This window comes from Phascolarctos cinereus, unplaced genomic scaffold (genome assembly GCF_003287225.1).
Source record: "Phascolarctos cinereus isolate Bilbo 61053 unplaced genomic scaffold, phaCin_HiC Scaffold_8;HRSCAF=390, whole genome shotgun sequence".
In the NCBI taxonomy this organism is placed as follows: Eukaryota; Metazoa; Chordata; class Mammalia; order Diprotodontia; family Phascolarctidae; genus Phascolarctos; species Phascolarctos cinereus.
Genome location: NW_027556291.1, coordinates 12,095,434 through 12,112,671, shown reverse-complemented (window position 1 = coordinate 12,112,671; position 17,238 = coordinate 12,095,434). Strand labels below are relative to the sequence as shown.

The 17,238-nt window shown below is 41.8% G+C and overlaps 1 protein-coding gene across 3 annotated transcripts in view; it reads left to right on the top strand.

Annotated features, from left to right (window-relative positions):
* The window catches only part of DIAPH2 (diaphanous related formin 2), an 817,355-nt gene that overhangs the window by 630,820 nt on the left and 169,297 nt on the right, over nt 1-17,238 (top strand). For all 3 annotated transcript variants that reach the window (XM_078147949.1, XM_078147948.1, XM_078147947.1), the window contains one exon: nt 5,768-5,903. In XM_078147949.1, coding sequence (XP_078004075.1) covers nt 5,768-5,903 — 136 coding nt within the window. The remainder of the gene's footprint in view (nt 1-5,767; nt 5,904-17,238) is intronic.

Sequence of the window (17,238 nt, the reverse complement as noted above, 5' to 3'; positions counted from 1 at the left end):
CTTACTGTGTTCTGGGTACTATGTGAGGCTTTGGAGATCCAAAAATAAGGGAGCTAGTGCCATATATGTGTATAGAGATATCTAAAATAGCTACAAAGTCATTTTGGTGAGGAAGGAATTAACGACTAGAATGGTGAGGTTGTCATGTAAAAGATAGAGTTTGAGCTAAGCCTTGAAGGGAAATAAGGGATTCTGAGAGGCAACAGTGAAGTACATTCCAGGCATGAGGAATAGCCAGTGGAGAGGCATGAGGAAAAGATTATGGAGTTTTTTGTGTGAGGAAAATTGGGCAGACTAGTTTACCCCAACCACAAAATGTGGGGAGGGGAATAATGTAAAATAAGGTTGGAAAGGTAGGTTTGAAATAGTCTCAGAAGGGATTTTAAAGCTAAATAGAAGAGCTTATGTTTGATCCAAGAGGCAGTAGGGAGCCACTGAAGTTGATTGAGTAGGGGAGTGACATGGTCAGATGTACATTTTAGGAAAATCACTTTGGCAGCTGTGTGAGGATGGATTGGAATGGAGAGAGACAGACACACCTAGGACCTAGGATAGGAGACTATTTAAAAAGTTCAAACAAAAGGCCTGTACTTGGGTTATATCCTTGTCATTAGAGATTGAGATAATTGCAAGGGGGATTGTGGATATAGACAAAAGATTTGGCCACTAGTTGGCCATGTGAGATTAGAGCGGGTGAGGAGTCAAGGAAAACACTGAGGTTACAGGCCTGGGAGGATGGTGATACCCTCAACAGCAATAGAGAAGTTGTGAAGAAGGGAGATTTTGGGAGACAAGATACTTACCTCCAAAAGAGAACTTTCATTTAAAATAACTACAGAATATATAAAATGCTTGGGAGTTTACCTACTAAGACTCACACAAGAACTATATGAATATAATTATAAAACACTCTTTGGGAAATAAAGACACACCTAAATAATTGAAGCAATTGGTTTTTCATGGATAGGCAAAGCCTATATAATAAAAATGCCAATACAACCTAAATTTATTTGTCTCTTCAGTACTATAACAATGAAACTACCAAAGGATTACTTTGGGGGGCTAGGAAAACGAGTTTTGGATATGTTGACTTTGAGACGACTGCAGGATATCCAACTTGAGCAAGACTAGAGTGGAAGAGAGAGACTGGACTTTAGAGGGCAGGTAGGGAGTGATGTATAATGAGGTTGAAATATACAAAAATAGTCATGTATTCTTAATTAAACAATCAGGAAAACATACTCAAGAGCTACAACAAATAGCATGTTCACATTGGATCTCTCCAGCAGAACCTCCTTGGGATGGGGAAGCATATATTATCCTACAAAATTTGCCATGATTTTCTGAAACTGACCCTGAAACTATAGGCTGACAAAGGAAAGGGAGGGGAACAATGTTGAAGAGCCAATTTTGTAATGTTTGTTTTTAAGTAAAGTCAGAAAGACATTCTTGCAGCTTCAGATTAAAAAGTGACCTGCATGTGGCTGCTCCCCTTAGATGTGAACTATTTGGAATTTTCTGAACCCATTTCATCCATTTCTTAACAGCCTAATTGGAATAAATGAGAGGTCTTAGCATTTACATGAGCGTTTTTGCATTTGACATTTTTAGTCCATAGGTCTCATTTGTTAATTATGCACAGCAAGGGAAATAAGATTTTTAATTTATTCGTATTTTTTCAGCAAAGCAAGAGAGATTGCAGCAAGAGATTTAAAATGAGGTTGATGAATATATTTTGCAGTAAATTTTTTGTTACTTTGCTTCTTTTCCCCAATTCTTGGAAAATAGATTTGTTTCTAAGTTTATTTTTTTTGCAAATGCATTTATATTTTTATCAGTCTGCTGTTCAAGCATGTTCTCAGCACCCTTTAGCCATGACATAATCCCAAACCACAAAACAACTTTAGGCATTTGGTGTTCCCATCCACTAAGCAATAATGATGCATGGCTACCTCCTAGTGATGTGTAAAGATTCCTGGTGTTGATCGCAGCCCATTATTTGGGAGTTTAGAGTTTTGTTTTTAATGTCTTACCATTGGTCATTTGTTACCCTCTATTTTTAATAAAATTTTTATTTCAGAAGTTTATTATTATTATTAATAGTTGAGATGATTAGAAAAAAAAACACTCTAGCTGGGTGCCTGGAAAGCTGGATTTAGAATCAAGAACAGCCAGATTCAAATCCTGTCTCAATCACTTCCTATCTGTATGTCCCTTAGCAAGTTGCTTAACTTCTCTGTGCTCCAGTTTCCCTATGTGTAAAATGAGCGTACTACTAGGACCTGTTTCCCCAGGTGGTTTTGAAGATTCAGTGAGGTAATGTGTATGAAAGTGCTCTGTCAACCTTAAAGCATTATGCATATATCAGCTTTTCTTTTTCTTGTTTCATTCTCTTCCTTTTTGATGAGATTCAAATAAAAATGGTTCTGGCACAGGCCATCATCCTGTCAGCATGCCTTTATATTTAGGGTTGTACAGACTATTGCACAGGTGGATGAAATAACTGCTTTGAGAAGTTGAGTAAAAGTATTCAGACATAAAGTCCCTGCTCTGGGCTCACTAGCAGCATCGTCGGGATGCCTCTAGTAGCAGAGAGGTTGATGGAGGTGCTATAGTTGTCATCTGTTCCTGTATGGTTTTGAGCTCTTCTACTAGGTCTCTCTCTTTCCAAAGCTTTTCTTTACATGTAACTTAGAGATCACACATCTTTAGGATGACAAAATCCATTTAAACTATTGCTCTTAAGGTTTTTATGGACCAATGTTATGTCTGGGCAAATGGAGCAAGAGATTGGTTTGTGATAATGGCCTGATTCCGCTTCAGTTCATTGGTTAAAGTCCAGGGATGACCGAAGAGCACAGTAGCACCCTGACACGTGAACCCCTGGGGGACATGGAAGTGACAGCACCTTACCAGGGAAGCCTTAGAGAAGACAGGGATGCCACAGGGGTGCCCAAAGACCACAGCAGTACCATGACAAGGGCAGCTAAGTGTACAGCTCTGACCACAAGCCCTGGAGCTCAGCAGTGCTCTGAGTAGATGCGCCAAGGTTAGTGGAAGCCAATAAAAGTCATGCAGGACCACACAGGGCCTGACTGAGGGAATCAGGAGTATGAGAAGGCCTGGAGCCTGTCCCTGTCACAGAATCCCAAAACAGAAACTGAGGCCAGAGATACAAATAAACAGAGGAAGAGCTCACATGTTATAGAGAAAAAAAAAACATGGAGAAAGAGTTGCCCAAGAAGGAAACCCGGCAGACCAGAATGCTTCCTCAGTTATTCATGGTCCTTTAATTATTGATTGTTATGGTTTTTTCTCAGTCCCTATCCTTCATAACTCTCTACAGATTTAAACACTGTTGAAAATTGGAAAGTGGCAAATTTAGGCTTGATATAACAGTTGGAGCTGTTGGAATTGGCTTCTCGGGGAGGTCATGTTTTCAACCTCATTGATAGTTGGACGAGTGACCTTCCTCATATGAGGTAAAGGGTAGCCTGTTATTCAGGTGTAGGTTGGAATTGATAGATTTCGTAGCAAAGAGTTTGTGATTCTCTTTAAAAAGCTGTTAAAACAGCTTTTTAGGAGAATTCCATATTTTTAAGAGAATCAGGTAAAAGACGTAAATATTTGTGTTTCCTAGCTGAAGCCATATGCATATATGTACTTGCAGTAATGATTCCTTTTCTTTGTGGTTTTGGACCAAAGTAATTTGAGTGCTAGAGTGTATACATGACATAAAGTTTCTCTAGTCAGTCATAACAGGAAAAAAATGAGGGCTTCATGGTAGGATCTTACAGTTGATACTTTATTATACTAGCAACTAATCTGAATTGTTGGGGGAACTAAAGAGTATTGTGGCAGAAATTGGGTTTAGACAAACATCTTGTACAGTGTGTTGGAATAAACTCAAAATGATTACATGACCTGAATATTAAAGATCATGCTATAAAAAGTACAGAAGAGAGTCAAATTAGATACCTTTCATAACTATAACTAGGGGATGAATTCCAAACCAAATAAATGAAAACGTTTTACATGGACAATTAATGAAAATAGATTTTTTTTAAAAAAGAAATAATCAACTAGTGAAAAACACTTGAATCAAATATCTTAGATAAGGGTCTAATATATAAGACATATAAGCAACCAATGAAATAATGAAGACCAAAAGTCATTCCCCAATAGGTCAGTAATCAAAGGATATAGGCAAACAGTTCTCAAAAGAATTACAAACTATAATCATCGAGATAAAAGGATGCTCTAAATCACTAAAAACAGAAATAGAAATCAAAACAATTCTAAGGTTTCATCTCATATACAGCAAATTGGCAAATGTGATAAAAGATGAGAAGAGTTAAAAATTGGAGAGGCTGTAGAAAGATGGGCTATTGATGGAGCTGTGAGTTTGTCCAAGACTTTTAGGAATAAATTTGGAATTATTATAAGAAAGTGATTAAAACTATCCAGAGATCACAATGCAAGGTGGGTGCTTGAAGGAGGTCAGTGATAGAAGACCTTACGTTTACCAAAATATTGATTGGCAGCACTTTTTGTCAAAGAAGAAACAAATTTGATCCCTTTTGATTGGGGATTGGCTAAACAAATGCTGGTACATAAATGTAACAAAATATTAATTTGAAATAAGAAACAATGAATATAATAAGCATAGAGAAGCATGAAGTTTGGATGAACTGATGCCGAGGCGAGTAAGGAGAACTAGAAGAAAAAAACCAATGTACTCTATGTATGAATGAATGAGAAAGCATTATTAAGTGCTTAGTGAGAAATTTTAATGGCCAAGCTAGGTCCCCCCAAAAAAAAAAAGAAATATGAGAGGGCATTTCTCTTTCTGCTTTGCAGAGGTGAGGGATTATCAGTGTAGAACACTGCCTAGAATATCAGATTTTTTTCAATGTCATTTTCCTAAACATTTTTTCCTCATTTTCGTTCTTTGTTATAAAGGATAGCTTGCCATAGATGTTATAAAAAATAAAGATATCAATACAAGGTTTTTTGTGGGGTTTTTTGTTTGCTTTTTAGAACCCTGTCTGATCCAAGAGGAATCCAATTTGCTACTATTTCTGGTCACTTTGTGTTAGCTTCTCAGATGAGCTAGTAGAATATTCTAATTCTCTTGTGAGCTATCAATATACTTCCAGAACAAATGACAAAATCCGGAAATATTGTCTCCTTATACCTTGGAAGTTGCTGATTCTTATTGGCCCAAGAGCAAAAAAGATGTTTTCTGCATTTCTAATGATTTGTTTAAACATACTAAAACACTGTGATAATCACAGATATTTCATCTCTGTAATAATATTGGATTGCTATGTTCTCTGGATCATTAGGTATATACTTAAAAAGGACAATTAGGTGTGTGATGAAATAATGAATTATTAGCAGAGTTGATTATGTTAAAGCTTCATTTTATGTTTATCAAAACATGTTCTGAATTTTAGTCTGTTAAGAAGAAATACTTCTCATCATCCATTTTTAACATCTGTGTTTTTCTAATGTGTGGGCCCCCAAGAAATACTGTCTGAAGCTTGGGTTGCTTCTGAAATTTCATACTTGATGAGATATGGTCTTGAGATAAATTATTCCCTTATTTTTTCTCTAAAGCACACACATTTATCTTCAGGAAGTTGAAGTTCCTCCCCTCTCTGCATGTAAACATGATTTTTTAAAAATCTTCAGTACCTCCAAATCTTTGGTACCACCATCATAAGTAATGAGAATATTTTGTGTTTTGTATTCTGTAATGCAGGAAGCAGTGAAGGAAAACAACAAGAGAAGAGAAATAGAGGAGAAGAGCAAGAGAGCCAAGCTTGCCAAAGAGAAAGCTGAGCAAGAAAAGATGGAACGACAGAAGAAGAAGAAACAGCTGATGGAGACGAACAAAGGTATGTTTCGAGGCACAACTATCTGAACATAAGCAGGGATATTCTGAGTTCAGTGATGGCATTTGTAAGTTTAGAACTTTTTTTTTGGTCTAATATTAGAATGTGCCCATCTTCCAGTTTTATGCAGCGCTGTTCTCAGCTGCCTGTTAAGTATTTCCAACTGGAAGTCCTGCAGTCATCCCCAACTCAGTATATGCAAGACGAGCTCATTATCTTTCTCTGCCACACACCATCCTCCCAGTCACCCAGGCTCAAAACCTCAGTGTCCTCCTTCCCTTCCTATGTCCAGTCATGCATCAAGTCTGGTTGGTTCTGCCTTCACAGTACCTCTCCAGTGTCCGTCTCCTTTGTTCAGGTTAGTCCCCCCTGCCTCAAATCTTTCCCCTCTCCAGTCTGTCCCTACAAATGGAGTTTCCTAAAACACATATCTGGCCCTGTCACTCCCCTTGGACTACCTCGTTCATTCCTGATTCCTACCCACTAAATTACCTTGCATTTACCTTGTATATACTTGTATCCTATCTTTCCCATTAGAATTTATAGACAGCATGGTATACAGAATAAAGGGATTTACTTGGAATCAGGAGGGCCTAGGTTCATATCCCCACTATTGACACTTAGGAGCTGTGTGACCTTGGACAAGTCATTTAGCCTGTCTGTGTTTTAGTCTCCTATTCTATGAAATGAGAGGGTTGGACTTAATGGCCTTTAAAATTTCTTTTGTCTCTAAAGCTATGATCCTATGAATATAAACTCCTTAAGGGCAAGAACTGTTTTATTTTTGCCTGTGTGTTTCCAGAACCTAGCACAGTGGGTGGCATGTAGTGGATTTTTCATAAATGCTTATTGAGTTAATTAAGGAAAGAATGGGTGAAGAAGATACAGAAGGATTTGGCAATGAAGATTGGGGCCCCCCAAGTGAATTGCCTTAATTTTCTCAAAGAAATACAACTTTCTAGTCTACACTGGGGCAGAGGTCAGGGGAGGGCAACAGATCATTTTAGAAGACTTAGGAAGGAAAGACTTAGAACAGCTAATAATGCTAGTTAATCAGGGAAGAGTAAACATGGCTGTGCTCCAATGAGGGTCCAGTCAAGATAAACAAACTGAAGTCTGTAGTGGGTTTACTTACCATAGATATGTGCCTTAAGCCATCAGTCTTTAATAGCTCCTGAGTAAAAGCAGACAAGGTGCTTGATGGGAGGTAACATTGAGTTGTTTGACACTCTTTCTTCCAGTATACTCTATGTACATGCCAACTTTTCCCACTGTTGCTGTGCATATTTGTAAGGCTAGGAGGCAGGGATGTTTTGTAAGTACTGTGCCATTTCAGTAAATGTTTGGGTTTTTTTTTATTTGACCTAATTCTAGCAAGTGGCTGACTATTAAAGGGAAACACACTAGTGGGGATCCATGATCTTTAGTTTTAGGAGTATAGACCCGTGAAGTACCCTGAATCTTACACAGCTAGGTGGTACAGCAGATAGAGTACTGGGCTTTGAATCAGCAAGACCTGAGTTCCAATCCAGTCTCTGACTAGCTGTGTTATCATGGGCAAGCCACGTAACCCCTATTTGCCTCAGTTTCCTCATCTACAAAATGGCGATAATAATAGCATCCACCTCTCAGGGTTGTTGTGAGGATCAAATGAGATAAAAAAAATAGAAGAGAATGTGAAATATCTCATTGGAAAAACAACTGACCTGGAAAATAAATCCAGGAGAGGTAATTTAAAAATTATTGGACTATCTGAAAGAAATGGACTAACCTCAGTCATTGGGGCAAGGGCAAGCAGAACCCTAGCAGATATTTTCCCAGCCTACTATGTGGCAAACACCATAATGGACACTGGGGATATAAAAGACAAAACAGCCCTTCACTCCCCTGATGCTGAGCTTCAAGAGTAACTTACGTTCTCTCAAGCGAGACAACATACACACAAATAAGTATGTACAAAATAAATATGAATTTAAAAACAATTTTTAGAAATGGAATAGGCACTAGTAGCCAGAAGAATTAGGAAAAGATGCATGGAGTGTCACTTAGGCTGAGCCTTGAAGGAACAAAGGGTTTCTAAGAGCCAGAGTTAAGATGGGAGTACATTCCAGGTATGTGGCACAGTTTATGCAAAGGTGTGGAGACAGGATTATGGAATGTTTTGTGCAAGGAACGCCAAGAAGATTAGTATGGCCCAACCATAGAGTATGGAGAGGAGAGTAATGTAGAATAAAGTTAGAAAGGTAGGTTTGAGGGGCAGCTAGATGGCACAGTGGATAGAGCACCCTCCTTGGAGTCAGGAGGACCAGAATTCAAATCTGGCCTCAGACACTTGACACTCATTAGCTGCTGTGACCCTGGGCAAGTCACTTAACCCCTATTGCCTCACCAAAAAGCCAAAAAGAAAAAAAGGTAGGTTTGGGCCAGACTGGGAAGAAATTTGAAAGTTTAACCCTAAGAGTGTTATGTTGGATCTTAGAGGCAGTGGGGAGCCCCTGGAGTTGATTGAGTAGAAGGGGTGGGGTGAGAAGGAGTCAAGGATTAAGGTGAGGTTGGGAGCCTGGGAGCCTAGAAGGATGACAGTGCCCTCAACAGCAATAGTCATTTGGGGAGAGAGCAGGGTTTTGAAGAGGAAAGCTGATGAGTTCTGTTTGGGATATGTTGAGTGAGATGCCTATGTCTGTGTCCGTGTTGAAATGTTCTCTAAGTGACTGGTGATGAGAGTTTGGAGATTAAGAAGGAGACTAGGGCTAGATGAAGAGAACTGGAAACCATATGCATAAATATGATAATTAAGCCTGTGGGAGCCAATGAGATCAACAAGTGAGATGCTTTAGAGAAGAAAAAGGGAAGAGGGCCCAGGACAAAACCTTAGAAGATCCTCGGGAGCAGTAGGAGTGATGTGAATGAAGAGCTGGCAAAGGAGGCTGAGGAGTGCTCAGAGAGCAAGGAGATCCAAGAGGAAATGGTGTCAAGAAACCCCAGTGAAGTTGGAAACCCCCCCTCAAGAGAAGGTACATGGAAGGAGTGCCCCATGCTAGAGAAATATTAGCGGGGATGCATGTTTTCCAGGGGAAACTAGATTGCTGTAGACATGAGACTGTGGAAAGAATGGGAAAGGAAGACGTCTAAGCTAAAGGGAAGTTTGTTCAACTCAGAATGGGGCTTCCTTCCTAAAGGTATGCTAGAAAAGGAGGGCAGAGACAAAAATGGATGGGCATCAGATACCTCAGAGGGAGAACAGGGAAAGGAGCGTCTTGCCTTGGGTGAAGTTCACTCTGAATTATAGAAATCAGTTTGGAAAATGGTGAGAGTCTGCTTCCACTTGCCTTTGGATGGGATCAAGTAGAACTCCCGGATGGCAATAATCTGTTCTTTCTCTAGCTACCAGGGAAGAGGGCGTTGAGCCAACAGGAGATCAAATTGGGCATCTGGGTGGATAAATACTCAAAGCAAATTGTTTTCCTTCATGTGGGTGGGTGGCAGAGTGTAGAAGGAGGGGAAGAAGTTTGTGTTCTGGTTGTTAAATTAATTCCCTCTACTTGCTTTTGATTGAGGTGCTATGGCATTCTTTATTGAGGTATATGAGGGCTCCCTGGTACAAATGAATGTTTCCTTGATAGTTCTGTGGCCTGATGAAGAGAAATGTGGTATGGGCCTGGTTAGCAAAAATGAATCAATGTTCATCAGCAAGAGGGGAAAAAAGACAATGATTGATTCCTGAGCCTCAGCTTTGCCAATTGGAGACTCAAAGAGGTTTGCCATTCAAGGGCCCAGAGAACCATGGCCTCAAAAGGTGATTGAACCAGGATCAAGCTGAACATGGGGCAGCTTAACCTTCCTCTGGCTCTTCTGCTCGGGTGAAGTCTGTTCTGTTGAGTAAATTATTCACACCCAAAATATCTTTATCATTTGTCCATAGCTTGTCTTTTCTACCCAGTTAATAAATGTGACAGATTCATTCCTAGATCAAAATAATGATCAAGATATCGGAGTAGGGTTATAATGATCTGGCCGGTGAACCTACTAATTAGAATCCGATGTAGTGGTTCTAGATTGAAGATTATGGAATTAAAAGGAGGTCATCTCTAGACATGATGCAGTTGGCTTAGAACCAGCAAGAAGATGAGAAAGGTAGAAAAGGGAGAGAGAGAGGCAAAGGGAGTGGCAGACGAGCTACAATGTACTTGCATGCCATGCCCTTTGATGGTCACTAGCAGTTTTTGCATTGACCAAAATGTGCCCAGGCTTGTCACTGGTCTACCAGAACGTATAATTGTGAGCTTGCAGCATGTGGTATGGGTACCACCAGTTTCGAAATGTGGCTCTCAAAGGCCAGTTATGGAGTGGAGAAGAAAAAAGAGGCTTTAGAATCTCCTGTGCACAGACTGTCATTTGCTTGTTCAGCACACATTTATCAGATGCCAAATATATTCCAGACACTAGGCCCTGGTGATACGAAGACAACTTATGTTCTGGGTAGGGGAATAACTTGTACATTGATAAGTAAATCTGAAGTTTGTACAAAGTCAGTGTAATCATTTGGTCAGTAAACATTTATTAAGCACTTACTGTGTACTGAATGCTGTGCTAAGCACTGGAAATACAAAGAAAGGCAAAAGATGATCCTTGCTCTTCGGGAATTCACAGACTAATTAATGGAAGAGGCAAAATGCCAACAATTCCCTACAGACTGCTTACAGAGCTCTGGCAGGGCTGGGGGCAGGGAAGGTGCCAGGATGGAGGAGGCAGGATGGGAGGCAGGGAGGGCAGACATTGGCAGCTGAAGGCAGCTCAGGCCTGGCTAAGTTGGAGGCTAGGAGTGAGTCTATTGGAGGCACAGGGACAGCCTGTTCAAAAGTGTGGGAATGAATGGGGAAGAGCAAGCAAGCCTGGTTGGCTGCACAGGAAGTGGAGGGATGACCTGGAAAGGCAGGGTCTGGCCCGCGGTTGCTTTGAATGCCCAAACAAGGAGATTATATTGGATCTTAGAGGTAATGGGGAGCCAGTAGGGATGTGGGCGCACCTCCTAGTCATCTCCATGGCATGGTACTGGAAATGGCTGACTCTTTCACCCTGGAAAAAGATGAGAAGCAGGACAAATAGTTCCTGGGTTAGTGACACAACAGGTTTTCGTGTTCTCATCACTACTTTATTTGAAAGTAATTTTAGTTCGTTTTGTTACTCATTCAACCTGTTTCCTTGTTGAACTGGACAGTAACACTGCTGCTTCCATAGACTTTTTAAATTGAGTTTGTGTCCTTGACAGAACCTCGAGTTTTGCAGTCCTGAAAGCAGAAATTCTGTTTTACTTCCCAATTAAACTGCATGTCCAGAGGGCGTAACAGCCCTCCACAATTGCTCTGCAAATATGGCCAACCCTTGACTGGCTCGAAGTGTGACTGAGAAACAGAAGGCCTATTTTATTTTTTGTTTAGCTTTTGTTTTTAATATGCCAAGATGTGGCTAACTGCCTTTTCTAAAATGATTGAAGCCCCTGGATAGCATCAGAATACCAGCTTTTAGCCCATGTTCATCTAAGGGCCCCAAGTATGAAAGGCACATTTTCAAATCAGATTTCTCTTCTGTGCCTTCTGCTGTCTTATCTCCGGATTCAGGCCAATCAAAGAGGGCTGTGCACAGTTTACTCTCTCAATTCGGGCATTTACAAATGTCAGGCTCTTGAGTTGTAAATAATGGCATTATTCTTTTCTTCCTGAAGTGGTACACATGTTCCTTGTGCTTTCAAAATAAAAGAGAGACCCCAGTTTCTATCATAAGAAAACTGTAATCTTAATAATGGAGAAAGCAGAATATAATCAAAGCCCAAACAAGTAGAGGTAGAGATCAAAGCCAGTGTATAATTTAGTATATTTTATTTTAATGTTTTATTCATGCTTTAAAAAAACAAACAATACTCTCACTTCTCAATGACTTCTCCAACCCCAATGGAACCTCATAATAATATTTTGGCCATATTTCTTAGATTCATATAAGAGTTGCAAGGGATCCCACAGGGTATCTAGTCTAACCCACTCCTTGCCTCCCTTACTTTACAGATGATGTTGAATGAGTTGCACAGGGTCACATACGTAGTAACTAGCAGAGAAGGGATTTGAACTCAGGTCACCTGACTTCAAATGCAGCACTGTTTTCCACTGTCACTTTGTTCCTTTGGTCCACCACCTGTCTGCCAAGAAGGGGGAGGTATGCTTTGCTCCCAGTGCCCAGAAGTCACAGCTGCTTATCTGCTTATCAAATTGATTAGAGTTTGGCTGTCTTTCTTTGTTGCTTCCCTGTATGTGGTGTGTTCATCCTCCAAAGTGATCCCTTCTTCCAAGGTGTGCTTTCACCAGTGTGTTGAAAAGGAATTCTTAGTGAATAGGCCAGTGTGAGTAGCTTGGAAGCATGAAAGAAGGCCTTATAAGGGTTATTATTGTTATCATTGATAACAATGACAGCTGGAATTAATGACAGAACATTGCCCTTCTGAAGTAGTTCTGCCCCATGATGTAGCTGGGTCTTTGTAACATCCAGATGAGGGAAGTTTTACAGGTGTGCCCAAGAGAAATGAAATGATTCATTCACTCAACTGCAGCTAGAAAGTGGCCAGGTGGGGACTGCGGCCAGGAGTTTCTGACCGTAAAGCTCAACACATTTGCCACAACATCTGGCTTCACCACACTGTCTTTCTGAAATGAAGACAGAATGTTAATCAGTCAACATTTATTAAGAACCTACAGTTTGCCAGGAGCTGTGATAAGCACTAAGTTTACAAAAAGAGGCAAAAGATAGTCCCTGCTCTCAAGGAGCTTAAGAAGCTATTGAGGGAGACAAGCAAACAAATATATAAAAAGTGAGTTGTAGACAGGATAAATAGGAAGGAATTAAAAGAGAGAAAGTACTGGATTTAAGAAGGGTTGGGGAAGGCTTCCTATAGAAGGTGACTGTTTAATTGGGACTTAAAGGAAGCCAAGGAGGTCAGTAATTGAAGTGGAGGAGGGTGAGGGTTAGGGTTATGGGGGACAGCGAGAGAGAGAGAGAGAGAGAGAGAGAGAGAGAGAGAGAGAGAGAGAGAGAGAATGCTCAGAGCCAAGAGATGGAGGGGTCTTGTTTGCTGAGCAGCCAAGACCAGTGTCACTGGATCAGAATATGCGGGTGGATGAGGTGTAAGAAGACTGGAAAGGTGGGAGAGAGCAGCTAAGTAATGGAAGGGCTTTGGATGCTAAACAGAGAGCATTTTGTATTTGTTCCTGGAGACAATAGGGAGCCACTGGAGGTTGTTGAGTTGGGGAATGGGTGACATAGTCAGACCTGCACTTTAGGGAAAACATTTTAGTGACTGATTGGAGGGTAGATTGGAGTGTGGAGAGACTTGAGGCAGGCAGACCCATCAGTGGCTATTGCAATGTCTAGGTGTGAGGTGATGAAGGCCTGTACCAGGGTGGGGTGGTGTCAGAGGAAAAAAGCAAGCAAGTTGGAGAGATTGTTGCAAAGGTGAAATCTCCAGGTCTTGGAAATAGCTTGGAGGTGGGGGTGGGAGTGGGGATAGGGGAGAGATAGTGAGGAATCCAAGATGACTCCTAGGTTGTAGACATGGGGAACTGGGAGGCAATGTAAGAAGGGAAAAGGCATTTTGGAGGAAAGATAATGAGTTCCATTTTGGACACATTGAGTTCAAGATATCTGCAGGTCATTCACTTCAAGATGTCTGAAAGGCAGTTTGGAGATATGAGATTGGAGGTCAGCACAGAGTTCAGGACAGGAGAGGTAGATTTGAGAATCATCAGCGTAAAGGTGGTAATTAAATCCATGGGAGCTGAAGAGATCCCCAAGTGAAGTTATATAGAGGGAGAGGAGAAGAGGTTCCAAGACAGAGCCCCGAGGGTCACCTATGGTTAGAGGGCATGATTTTGAGGAGGGTCCAGCAGAGGAGACAGAGAAAGAGGGGTCAGAGAGGGAGGAGGGGAGCCAGGAGAGAAGAGAATCAAGGAAAGAAGGTGATCAACAATGGCAAAGACTGCAGTGAGGTATTTCCAAGCAACTAGAAAGGTTTGGCTTGGAAGTGCTTTTTGGGCCTGACCTCTCAGGTCCCATTAGGTCAGACAGCTATGAGGTTGTCTCGAACTCAGTGTGACACTCTCAGGCTCTCGGTCCAGTGGTTCTATTCAAGACCATGGACCTGGGCACACCTTCGGACTCCCTATCAGGAAGTGTAGGCCGTCAGTGCTAGACTTGGGAAAACTTGAAGTACTTCTTTGGGCTTTTGGTTTTTTTGTTTGTTTCCCAAGGCTTATTCCCAAACCCTCCTTTAAAGAGGGAGGGACTTCTAGCCCCCAGGCCAGCAAAGGGTCAATGCTCTTCATTTCCCAAAGATTTGCCTTTCGGCTGCTTTTTACAAAATTGGGAAAAATTTAGTTTCTGCAAAGAACTTGAAAAGAAAAGGCTGGTGTTCTTTTACAACACTGTTTGGCCTCAGTATCACCTAGTAAATTACGAGACATGGCCTGTTTTGGGAACATTACAGAACATGCTCTCTCAGAGTTAGAAAGATATTGTAGCAGAGAAGGAAAATGGGTGGAGATTCCCTACATAATGACTTTTGTAGAACTTTCTCATGACTGCATTCTCAGAAAAGATTGTAGGATGCTCATAGCTAGAGCTGCCCCACAAACAGGGAATGGGGATCAACTAGACTTTTTGGATGACCCTCTTGTAGCCCCCAGTGCTAGATTACCCCCCTCTTCCCATCCTCCGTTAATACCACCTCCCCAACTCCTATCTCCACCCTATTCTCCCCTGGTCGCCCCTGTTTCCCATGCCCCCCACCCCTTCCTTTGGTTCATCTTCCCTTTTCCTCTAGCCCACCTCCATGTATCTTACCCTGCATTTCCTCCCCAGGCCCCTGCTCCAGAGGCAACCCCTACTCAGGTTTTGGACAAGGGTCTTTCCTCAGCACCTCCTCCTCAGGCCCTTCACCCTCAGGCAAGGACTATCCAGGCCTCAGTCTCAGTGGTATCTCCTCCCATTTTCCCCTTGCCAGCCAGATCACCTGGTTTTGCAGTCCAGTCCAGTTCAGCCAGCATTCCCCAGTCCCTCACTCACAAGAACTGAGACTTCCTGTCTCCCTTCCTCCCTAGCCCTGGTTCCCTACAGTGCCTTCAGGGCTTTTACCCCTACGGGAAATTCCTGCCTTGCCTAATGGGACAATTAGGGTGCATGTTCAGTTCTCCTTTTCAGACCTCATTCAGGTCAAAGAGAAACTGGGGCGATACTCAGAAGATCCCACTAAGTTTACTGAGGGTTTTAGGGATGTGTCCCTACAATTGGAGCTTTCTTGGGGTGATTTGCATATTCTTTTCTCCACCTGTTGTACCACTGAAGAGAAGAGGAGAATCTGGGAACAGGTCCAAAAATTGGGGGGTCGTTTTGCTACCGATGACGCCACAGAATACCCCCGGGAACAAGCTGCTGTTCCCACTACCAACCCAGGATAAGATTATCAGAAGAGTGAGCATAGGGCAAAGAGAGGCCACGTGGTAATTTGCCTGTTAGAAGGACTAAGCTGCATTTCAAAAGCAAGTAAATTTTCAAAAAATTAAGGAAATTACTCAGGGAGAAAAGGAAAACCCTGCCCTTTTCCAAGACAGGCTAGTAGAAGCTATTAAGTAGCATATGAATTTGGGGGGCAGAGCCAAGATGGTGGAGTGAAAGCAGTGACTTGCTTGAGCTCTCCCCCAAACCCCTCCAAATACCTGTGAAAAAAAAAAGTATACGAATTTAGGTCCCAATTCTATAGAAAGGGCAACAATCCTTAGCATGTATTTTGTTAATCAGTCTGCCCTAGATATTAGGAGGAAATCGCAGAAATTGGCAATGGGACCCCAAACACCTCAGACTCAATTACTGAAGATAGCCTTTGGAGTTTTTAACAACAGAGACTTAGTAGCAGCAGAGGAAAGAAAAAGAAGGGAAAGGGCTAGAGACAGAACGTGCTCAATTCTAGGCTGCTGCCATGGCCAGGAAAAGACCCAAGGGTGCTCCTGGCAACTCTGGCAGGGGGAAAACCTGCTTTTGATGCCACCTGGAGGGTCACTGGTCCAAGAGGTGCCCCTCCAGGGCACCCCCCCAGAGGGAGCAGCCTCAAACAATGCCTGTGGGACATGTGACTAGGAGGGAAATTGGAGGAAGGATTGTCCTCAAGGTTGGAAAAGTGGTGGAGTCCCCCCCCCCCCAAGTACCCCATCCTCCAATCTTCTCAAGACTGGGCATGACAAGGGTGCCTGGGGCTTGGTAGCACTCCTGCTTTCTACATCTCTCTGGCAGAGCCCTAGACAAAAATGAGGCTGAAGGTAAGGTTACCCACTTTAACATGGCTATGTTGTCTGATCTCTGTTTTAACTAATTGCTCTGGCCCTACTTGTCCCTCGACCTGTTGGGTCATGAGCATTGAAGGGAAAACTAAGGGATGTCGGGAGACATACCCTCTCTCTTGCCTTTTTGAGGATCTGTTGTTTGAACACTCCCTCTTTGTGCTCTCCTCTTGTCCTGCTGGGAAGAGACCTGATGGTGAATTTGGGGAGCCAAACTTCTCTAGTTAAGCCTCCTGCCTCCCTTTTCCCTCTGTGTACCACATCTCCCCATGTTCCCCAGAGGTGTGATAGACAGTTGAGCTAATTGTTTGGCATCAGGGAATTATGTCAAGCACCTTTTCATAATTTGGTTACCACTAAAATAATTTGGCTATTGTTGGTTATTGTTTTAATGTGTAAACTTGGCAAAAAGCTTGTTTGGGTTTTGTCTTGCTGAGAATTTGCAAGTATGTAGAAGTAATCTCTAACGATTGACTTTTTACACCAGTACAAATTTAAGTTTGAGATGTAAATCCTGGAAAAGTTTTTCCTAAGTTGTGATTAGTGAAACTTCTTGTTTGAGATAAAAGCTGGTGGGATTTATTTTGAGCTATCTGATGGATCATAATAATCTTTTGATAATCAGTAATCCACCATCTAAGAGAAATGCCACAAGCTACTCAGAGAGAATGTGATACTAGTGGGAAGTCAGCATCGGGAAAAAGCTGAGAGGACAATTTTAGCCTCAGTCTAAGATGGACTCCTCCTGGCTCAGTTTCCCCATTATGTTCCTTTGAAAGGGAATGTTACCCACCTGGCTATTCCTGAGTCTGGCTATGAGGTGGATTTGATACTTCATAGTTGGAAAACTGAATTATCTGAATCCAAATAGAGCTAAGGATGTTTTATCCTCTCATATTTGGGCCTTAAATGTAGTCCCTGCTTTCTATCTGGGTCCTGTAGTCTTTTCTGTCAGATTTGTGTCT